Here is a 10,411-nt window from a genome sequence, read left to right on the forward strand (position 1 = left end):
GTCCAGTAGGCTAGACTAGCAGGCTAGCTAGCCCTAGGGATCTACCTTGTCCAGTAGGCTAGACTAGCAGGCTAGCTAGCCCTAGGGATCTACCTGTCTCTGTTTCCTCGGCACTGAGATTCTGTATAACTCCAGATCTGGCTTTTTAAATGTCAGTTCTAGGGATCCAACTTGTAAGGATTTCAGCTTCACCAACTGGTCTCTTCCATGAGCACTTACAGAAATATTTAATTAACTAAGGCATAAGGTAGCTCACAGAAGAAAATGAAGGACTGAGGTCCCACCCACCCTTTCTAATGACCCGAAGACCTCCCACTTGTCCCCACGTTTTAAGGGCTCCACTATCTCCCAGTAGCACCAAGCTGGGGAGACCAGGCCTTTAATATATGAACTTCTAGAGGACACAAAACCTGGTTAGAAATCAGACACACGCTGTCGCATTTTGTTTAGTGATTTTACTCACAGAGACTCATAGTACCAAAGAGCAAAAATGTCAGCTTGAATCAGATAAAATCCTACAAAAGAATTTATATGAAAGTTCAAGAGGCTGCCTGGGGAGATGTGTCAGTGGGTAAAAGGCTTTCCATGCATGAGGACATGATTTCAAATCCCTGGAACCCACCTAAAGCTGGATACAGCAGCAAGCATCTGTAACCTTGGCACTCCTGCTACGAGAGAGAAGGTAGAGACGGGAGAGTCCCCAGAAGCTTGTGGGATAGCTGGTTTGGCATATGTAACAAACAAGAGAACCCTGTCTTAAAAAAGGTGGAAGGGGAGAACTGATACCAGAGGTTGCCCTTTGACCTCCACACTTGTGCTGTGGCATTCAGAGGCACGCACACACATGGACACGTACACATACACAAGCATGTAAAAATAAAAAAACCATAAATCACAAATCCCTGAGCTCCCTGGTGAAGTACGTCATTCAGCTCCTCACACGGTCTTTTCACTGTCTCTTTAGATAATTAGTAGGTTTACTTTACAATTTAAATCAATCTGTTGTTTTAGATTCCTGGGCTACAATAGAGTGTCAAAAAGTATATTAGTGGCAGACATACTAATAACAGAGAGTAGAAATGTCCAATATGGAGAAAAATAACTACCAAAAAGACAGAATGATCTCTGAAGGCAGAGAGAGAGAGAGGGAAAGAGAGAGAGAGAGAGAGAGAGAGAGAGAGAGAGAGAGAGAGAGAGAGAGAGAGAGGCAGGCTTTGGAACACACAGCTCTAAATGGGTCATCTCCATTAAACCCTACACCTTAAAGCACCTTCATAAGAGCCAGAAGGCTGGAGGACCCAGGAGAACAAGGCCCTCTAGGTCAGCTGAGCCACGCTCATAGGAACTCCCAGAGACTGAAGCGGCAAGCTCAGGGCTGTACAAGTCCTCGGCATATGGGTAGCTTTCAGTGCAGCATGTTTATGGCTCCTGTGTGAACAAGAGGGCCTCTGATTCTTGTGCCTTTCCTTGGGGCTCTTTGTTTTGTTAATTTATCTTGTCCAACTTTGACGTGACGATTTTTGTTTTAGATGATTATATTTTATTTTGCTATGTTTTGTTGTTATGTCTTAAAAAGCTCCTGCTCTTCCTTCTTCTTCTTTCCTGAGACACGGTCTTACTATGTAGCTCTGGCTGTCCTGGAACTCACATGTAGACCAGTCTGGCTCTGACCTCATGGAGATTCACCTGTCTCCGCTTCCCAGTTGCTGAGACTAAAGGGTTAGACCACCAGCCTGGCTCAAAACCTGTTCTTTTCTAATGAAAGAGAGAAAGGGAGTGGATCTGGATGGGAGGGCAGGTATAGAGGAAGGGGAAACTGGGAGGAACAAAGGAAGAGGAACTGTAATCAGGATATCTTATATGAGAAAATTATCTACTTTTAGTAAAATTGGAAAAAAGATTTAAAAAGAATATTGTGATCCAAAATATATTTGATTTAATTATTCATTTTACATTGATATGGTTATGTGGTATGTGTGTAGTATGTATGTGTGATGTGTATGTGGTATGTGTGTGTTATTTGTGGTGAATGTGTGTGTTATATGTGGTGTGTGTATGTGGTATGTGTGTATTACATGTGGTGAGTGTGTGTGGTTTGTGGGTGGTATGTGTGTGTTATATGTGGTGAATGTGTGTGTGTATGCGCATGTGTGTGTATGGTATGTGGTGTGTGTGTTTTTGGTGCATATTTGTGATATATGTGTGGTATGTATGTGTCATATGTGGCATGTCTGTGTGTGTGCTCACAGCACATGTATGGAGGTCAGTGGACATTTGCAGGAGTTGGCTTTTTGCTTCCTAGGAATCGCATGCAGGTTGTCAGGCTTACAGGCAAGTGCCCTTTATTGCTGAGCCATCTCACCAGTCCTTTCAAAGGCAAGCACATTTTTATTTCTAGTAGAATTAATTTTTATTAACATGTTAAAAGACCTCCACTCCTTTCTTCTCCTTTCTCTCTCACAATGAGACCTATGATGCTAAGCATGTTTCTCTTAGCTCGAGCCAGGAGAAAGCTCAGTGTCTGGCTTCAAACATGTTAGCCCCATGGCCCTTTATGGCATGTGGTTTTCATCCTACACATACTGTGACCTTTTTTGATTTTGACTTTTATTACTTTTCCTACACTTCACGATTTTGTTACTACTTATCTTTCACTGTTATTACCATTTATTATTTGTGATTTGTGCCATTGTTTGGGGAACTGGATCTTCATGGCAAAAGACTGAATATATGTAACTGAGTTCTCCTAAGACCCTTCTGCTAGGACACGAGACAAATGGGCTGGTTTCACAAAGGTCACTGGACCATACAATTAAGTTGAGGACTCACTGAAGAATAACCAAGCCTCTTGCAGCTAAAATGGCATTTCTAAATGATAAAAAAAATGCTAAGTCCTGAAATAGAATGCCTTGGGACTTTATCTCCTAATCTGCTGGATCTGGTGACTGAAAGGTTAATGCAAGCTATACATCCTGAAAATTGAAAGTTAAATTCCGAAAATATTGAATATAATTCCAGGAAATGCACAGCACAAAGAACAGATAAAAGGAGCACAGCTGCCAGTGACGTTAAAATGAGGGTGGGTGGCTGTCCTAAAGCCACGCCCTCTGCCAGCCAACACCACAAACTATGCTCCTTTAGCTCCTTGGTGTTTGGCTTGCACTGATATGGTTCAGTTTAAGGGGCTGGTATAAGTCACCACAAGGAATGTATCTTTTCTTCACTTTGTTCTGGCTTTGGAAATGGGGGTCAGGTGTCCCAGTGAACTGATACAAAATTGAAGAGCCCATATGCAGACCCCATGGTGGTAGTCTGCCAGCTGCGCAACTCTTTCACCTAAGTACTATGTATGAACAAATCTTGTAGTAAGTAGTCTTTATTTTCAAACGTATGCGTGCGTGCATGCGCACGCGCACGCGCGCGCACACACACACACACACCTATAAAAGAGAAAAAAATTACCATATCATAATTGTTAGGTCTCAAACCAGGGCTAACAGAGGTACCTATTTAACATTTCAAGCAGACCTACTGTTACAGGGTCTGGCTGGCACACCACTCTACCCTAAGTTTCTCCACCCCCACCCCGGGGGGTTGGGCTGCCCTTCTCCCAGCGGTCCTTCCCTTCCCTATATAATCCAGGCATTTTGGTTACCTGGCCCCTTGTTCATCTGCCCTTTACTCTCCTAGATTTCCCTTCCCATCTTTCTTCTCGTGGCCCTGCTCGGGATCACGTTCACTCTGAACTCTCCCAGTTCTCCCTGCCTCAGGCTATCCACAATAAGCTTCCCCCTCTACCATACCTAGGAGCAGATATGTCCTTCCTTTTATTTCTTTTCTTTTATTCAATAATTACTGCCCAACTGAGGGGGAAAAATCCATTTATGTCACCACAGTATAACAGGAAATGATTTGAAGCTAACCCCTTTCTTTTCTTGATGCTATTGTTACGTAGCCGAGGCTGGCCTTGACATTGCGGCATCCTTCCAGCCTCAGCCTGTGGATGGTTGGGACTACAAGTGGAAACATCCACAGCTGATGCCAACATATTACTTAATTCAAGGACGTGCTTTTAAACTAATCTTCCTGGAGGCCTTGAAATCTGAGAGGCTCAGACAATATATTTGTACAAATTATATTGTCATTTTGTAATACTCTTAAAGAGACTGGGGACATTTATTGAACTAGCTGCCCATATCTGCTTTTTGTTCCTACTGTAGCCTGGAGAGACATCTAATTATACAAACAAAGGAAGCTTCTCACACAGAGAGGCTTCTTGATATATGGGTTTTCAGAGATGTGCCACCCAGACCACAGTTCTAGTGGCCACTCCGTAAACACAGTCCCAAGTGGACTGACAGGAGCGGTCCTAGATCAGCGGACTTGGCAGGGAAGAAACCAGGACAGACAGCCTAATCCTTCCACGTAACAAACATGGGGTTCAAACCCAGAATGAAGACATTTGCCTTCCCTTTGCTACCTTAATTCAGAAAGAAAGCTAGAACCCCCAGGTCTCAGCTCCCAGTCTGGTTGCTTTTCTCCACACCTTAGGGACACACAGCTATAAAGTGGTCCATGTATTTTGCCTTATTCTTCCTGTAGGTGGACTGAAGCATGGAGATTTGTGGAATTACCCGACAGACGGCAGCATCTGTACAGCCAAGCACAGGACTGTGTGTGAATGTCAAAGGAAGGGAGGAAGAGAGTGTGTTGTCATGGAGATACGGAAGCAAATTACGAGATGAGAGTTGAAACCCATTCTACTATCTCAACTGTTATTTATTCTAGTGATAAATCAAGACATCGTAGTCAAAACCAATGTAGCATGAAATGGACTAAAAATAAACCTCACAATCCAATCAACACTGTCTTCTACACATCAGAATCTTCGAAACAGGATGCTCCAATGCACATTTAGCTCTGCCTCTGCTAAAATTTCTATATGAGCAATTGTGCGTGCCTTCTCTTTATTCAAATTCCGTCTCAACATTCGGCATTAATCACCGAGGTAGATTAAAATAGAGACAGAGACAGCGTTATCTAGGATACCATTTCACGAGCAGAAGCGTCTCTAAACTCATGACAGGCCAGAAAAGTGGAACGAGCTTGAGGAAGGAAGGAATCATTCCCAGAGAAGGGAAATGACAGCTTCCTGGGGCACTAAGAGTCCAAGGCTTGGGGGCGGTCTTCAAAGGGAATGTCATTCAAGCCAGGATCTGGGCAGAAAAAGAAATATCTATCTAAAATCCGACAGCTGCCAACACAGATCCTAATGTTCTGTGACAGGAATTGTTGACGGACTTTAAACTCTTAGTTCCACACTGGAACGCCAATGTTCCCCAAGAAAGGCATGCCCCTGATGTAGGGAACTTTACACAGTGGAGTTAACCAACAGGATAACGCATTTTTCGAGACATGTGAGGTATAACAGAGAAAGTGAAGCTGTGTTAGTCTTCTATCTCATCAAACAGTTTGCTCCTTTCCAGACTCACAGATTCAGTTATCACAGAATTGGAAAGCCCTCAGAGAGCACAGGAGAGAGCTAGATTTGCTTAAGGACTCATGAGAGGTCTCAGGGCCAGTTTGTTAGCAGAACCAACGCTTTTAAATTTGAATTTTTTTCTTCTTTTTTAATTTCCTGGATCCCAGCACTGACAATCTTTTCTCAAAACAAAAAAAAACCTTTCCACCAAAAATCTAATGTGCCTTAGAGATTTGTAGTTGGAATACTGGTTTTGTTTCAAGGAATAATGATACAAAACAGAGTTAAAGCTTTCTACTGTAGGACAGGGTCTGACTACCAGAAAATGCCCTGCCTTCGGTTTCCATCATTGGAATGTGCTGGTTAAACCACTATTGTGCCCATGTCTGTCCTGCACATGCACGTACTGTTTCCTAAATCATAAACATTCCTAGAAGCTGGTGAAAACTCAGAAAACTGATTGGAATTGAGTTCCTATCATGAGAGAGGAAGGGAATAAAAACAAACAAAACAATATTTTTAAAAAACAAAACAATGCAGAAAAACCCAGATGTTCAAGGTTTTGTGAAATTTGATTATTTTGTGGGGTTTTTAAATGGAATTTTGGGTACAGAAATTTGAAATAAATTTACTACTAATTTTAAATATATTTACATAAAATAGTCACTGCTATTTAAAACATACAGTATGTAAGACATGAAGACTTATTTTTTTTTATATCCGTAAATTCCAGAAACTATTACTGAGTTGTTGGCTTCCCCACTCCTTCTTTGGTTGTTACCCTCCTTTGGGTATCTTTACTTCCAAACATGGGGGTAATGTGGACAGTTCCTTTTGCTCCCACAAAGGGGCAGCATAACATGGAGTAGGAGGCAAAGGTGAAGCCAGGCTCTGGCCCAGACTCTAGAATTTTTCTAATTTACTCTGACAGACTAGCCATGGGAAGGTGAAGGACCTTTGCTGGCATCACCATGAGCCGAAGCCCTGCCTACTCTTGACCCAAAAAGCTGGTGGTGCTGAGTGACAAGACTTGGTTAGCTCACAGTCCTCAGTCTCTCATCTGCTCTCTCCACCATGGGTATTAGTATAACGTCAGCCAAAGGCTCCAGGACACATCAGGTTACCTTCCAAGGGAGTCTCCCCAGCTGTAGAGATCATGAAAGTCTGGGTAGATGATTTGACAGTCAGTCCTAAGGTATCCTGTCCTAGCTGTGAGTCCCAGCAAGCTGCAGACCATTTTTAAACATCTCCTCTCATTGGGGATTTGGGAATGACGCCACATACACACTCACAGAAGGGAAGATAGCACTTGGGAACTGTCCAGGTCACAGAGTAAATGGGAGAAAACTAGAGCTAAGTTTCTTTCGTTCTTGCGTTGCTTTCATTGGTTAAAGAATAAAGAAGCTGCCTTGGCCTAGTTGATAGGGCAGAACTTAGGTAGGTGGGGAAGACAGAACTGAATGCTGGGAGAAAGAAAGGCAGAGTAAGAGAGAGCTGCCATGGAGCCGCCAGAGACAGACATATTGAATCTTTCCCGGTAAGCCACTGCCACGTGGCAATATATAGATTAATAAAAATGGGTTAAACCGAGATGTCAAAGTAGCTAATAAGAAGTTAGAGCTAATGGGCCAAGCAGTGTTTTAATTAATACAGTTTCTGTGTGGTTATTTCAGGGCTAAGCTAGCCATCGGCCAGTAAGAACAAGCAGCCTGCCTTGCAACAGCTAAGTTCTTTTTACTAAGGCTCAGTCATCCTACAAATGAAGAACCAGGAGGTTTGATTCACTGCACTTATTCCTTACCTACTTACTCACATCCTTATGTCTGCCTTAGATCGCACATCCTTCTTACATCATTACTTAGACCCTTACATCCTTCCATTCTTCCCTCCTCCCTGCCTCTTTACAGAGGATGCCCGCCAAAGACTTTCACTCTGGAGCCTGGGGCTTAAACACCAAGAAAATACATTTGGCCATTTGTACTGTTACAAAGAATGTCTATTGTTGACATTCAATTTTTTTTCCTGGAAAAGTTTCTACAAGGAGCTCAATGCTACAACATGCACACAGGAGTGATGAGACTTCACTACAATCAGAATTTCACTTTAAATAGAATCGATCGCACTTTTCTTCACTACATCAATTGTAAAATCCCACTGTGAGTCCATCTTTTTATGTTCATATAGGCAAGTTCTCAAACATGAAAATACTGGGTAAGTTTCAGAATCGTTTTTATTGGGGGTGGGGAGGGATACTTCAAGCTATCCAGATGGACAGAAGGAAAAACTATATTTGTTGATTCTTCTCAAAACAACAAAACACAAGCAAAAAAAAAAAAAAAAAACAACCATAGCACAAGGGTGGATCACTTGACTTGACCCTTGTGAAGCTGTTAAAAGATTTGTAGATCCAAAGGAATGATTTCCACAATTCCTGTCTCCCCATGGCCGAGGGAATTACCTCTGGGCAGCATGGTTAAGGGTCAGCTTCTGTAGCCATATTCTCTGACTAGATTCTGGAATCCCTCTGTTGCACCTCAGACTCCGCGGCTTCTCTGACCCTCCTTAACAGCACATTGGCCTTGATTCTCTTGTTTCCCTCAAGGGAGATGTAGGGCCATAACTGCTAGGGCCATAACTCAGTGATACAGTGCTTGTTCAGCATGTGCAAGGGCTTTGCTTCAATCCTTAGGGCCACAAGGTTTTAAAAAAAGAAGTCAGAGGTACTGAGGGTTCCTTTCAACTAGTACCTGGGAACGCAGATGTCCATGTACAGCAACTGCAAAGCAAGGGATACTGTTGTTTTCAAGATGAAGAAACTGAGATTCAGTTCTGGTGACTTGTTTACAGTTAGGACTTAACCTTGGGACATCCATTTCCCCCTGGGAATTCTGTATCCTTTCATTTCAGCAGAACAGATATGGGGGAGGGGGATCCATTTGCTTAGGAAGCCAAGATAAAACTTCTACTGCTGATATCCGCATTCTTGAGCCAGCTCCCAAAGCGCTTCTCCCAGAGAACTAGCCACGGGTCTGAGGCTTGAGCCTATGTTCCAAAGACCAGAGGAAGAAGCTCAGAGGTGACTAGCATCAAAGTCCATACATAACTACTGCGTGACCTGCATCTGGATACTTGGGCTCAGATGCACAAATGTCATGCCTCCTACATCTCTGCGGGAAGGGAGATACAAATACTAGATGGAATGTGAACTATTCTGTAAGGAAGTATGCTCACACTGTTTCACCCTGGAGAGAACTTGGACTCAGCCTTGATTGTGGCTCTGCCAGCCCTCTGTTTAAAAGAGCAAAGAGGAGGCAGGGTAGTGTGCAGAAGTACGCAGGAGACAGGCACGGATCTGGATGAAGCAGATCACCACTGAGCCCTCAGAAGGCTGCTGGGAATTTCACCTAATTCTCCTGCAGCTTCTCCATAGTTCCTTTCATGCTGGCCTTTTACATACACCACACCTTTCTTCTAGCTCATTCTACTAATCCTTACATGTAGACTCAATTTTACCCAACCCTTCTTGCCCAAATGTACAGAATAACTACATATCCAAGCTACTGGGAAAGGGAAAATGAAAAATGGCTATTTTAAATTTTGTTCACCCATCTTGAGAGTGGTGCCCCTTAACTGGGTGGAGAGGATGGATTCAGGAGCCGGCATATCAGGAAGAGTGGTCCAGAGATGCAGAAAACAGGATGCTAATATACCACAGCATGGCTATGACCAGAAGAAGAGTTTAGAGAAACCCAAAGGAACCCTGGATATCACACGGGGCCACCTCCCCCTTCTTGATAGAGTCAGAGGCTCATATCCAGGTCTGCTCCTCCACTTGGTGCCCAGTGCAGATGGCAGGCAAATGTGGCCTCTAAATGTCACGTGTTCAAGGAGACCAAGTGTTCCAAGGCTGTGCTTCAGTTACGAAAAATGCCACTCCCCACTGAAGGTTTCCTCCCTGTTTTCCTCAGCATGACCCTTGAAAATAGGATTTACTTTATTCTTTTTTTTTTGAAAGGAAGGAGAGCATTTTGGCTTAAGTGCGCCTTAGTTATCTTTTCTGAAACTGGAGATACAAGCCTCAGTGTCTCAGAACGGTGATGACCACTGCCCCATCCCATGTCTGTAGATGTCCTGTGCTCCTCTCTGGCTGTCTCTTATAACGTATTGTCTTCCTTGCCCACCTTCTCCTTGACAGAAATCTTGAGAATCCGATACTCACTGTCTCCCTTAGGGCAGGATGTTACGGTGGAGAGAAGGCAGCAGAGTGTGGGAAAGACCCTAAGAAATACTGCATCTGGTGGGCGCCTCTGCTGCTGAGGGATGACTGAGCTAAGGAGAGGGTGACCCTGGGTCCAAACTCACACATCCCGGATGTGCCTGTCTCCGTTCCCTCTGCTTTGCACTGGCTGCGGTCTAGAGGACCGCAGTATATTCTGCTCCTTACCTTGAGAGGCACAGCAGCAGGTGGGGCCGGGCAGCTCTGGCTGATCTGAACAGTCGGGCAGTATCTGAAGAGGTGGGCCCTTGTTGCCAAGACTGTGGTACCTATTCCTTCTCCACAGTTCTTCTCAAGTACCCCTTGGCTAGCAGTCTCTCTCCTCTGGATTGCCCATTTGCCCCTGTGAGCACCAGAGGACCGGCTACTTTGCGGAACCGAGAGTTCAGTGACCTTCCTGGCTTGTGGGTCCATACCCCACAAGTCCTCATGGGCAGAAATGACAGGCCAGTGCTTCCAGCCCATAGAAGGACGGCTGCTTCCATCATTCATTGTAGGAGCTGGGCTAGCAAGCCTGCATGGCAATTGTTGTGGTTGGCCAAGTTTCCTAGAGGCAGGGGCCAGGCACCGCCTACTGTGCGGGGATCCGCAAATGCCACCCGTCCTAACATCCAGATTCTGGAGTTTTTCTGTTTCTTCCTTCTTTTCCTTCA

General features: G+C 44.2%; 1 protein-coding gene across 1 annotated transcript in view; it reads right to left on the bottom strand.

Annotated features, from left to right (window-relative positions):
• Positions 1–10,194, bottom strand: part of Psd3 (pleckstrin and Sec7 domain containing 3) — a 457,750-nt gene extending 447,556 nt beyond the window's left edge. Inside the window, exon 1 of the mRNA XM_026789576.1 lies at positions 9,927–10,194. Within this exon, the coding sequence (XP_026645377.1) occupies positions 9,927–10,172 (246 nt within the window). The 5' untranslated portion in view covers positions 10,173–10,194. The remainder of the gene's footprint in view (positions 1–9,926) is intronic.
• Positions 10,195–10,411: the final 217 nt, after the last annotated feature.

The sequence above is a fragment of the Microtus ochrogaster genome, unplaced genomic scaffold (genome assembly GCF_000317375.1).
Source record: "Microtus ochrogaster isolate Prairie Vole_2 unplaced genomic scaffold, MicOch1.0 UNK23, whole genome shotgun sequence".
Classification (NCBI taxonomy): domain Eukaryota; kingdom Metazoa; phylum Chordata; class Mammalia; order Rodentia; family Cricetidae; genus Microtus; species Microtus ochrogaster.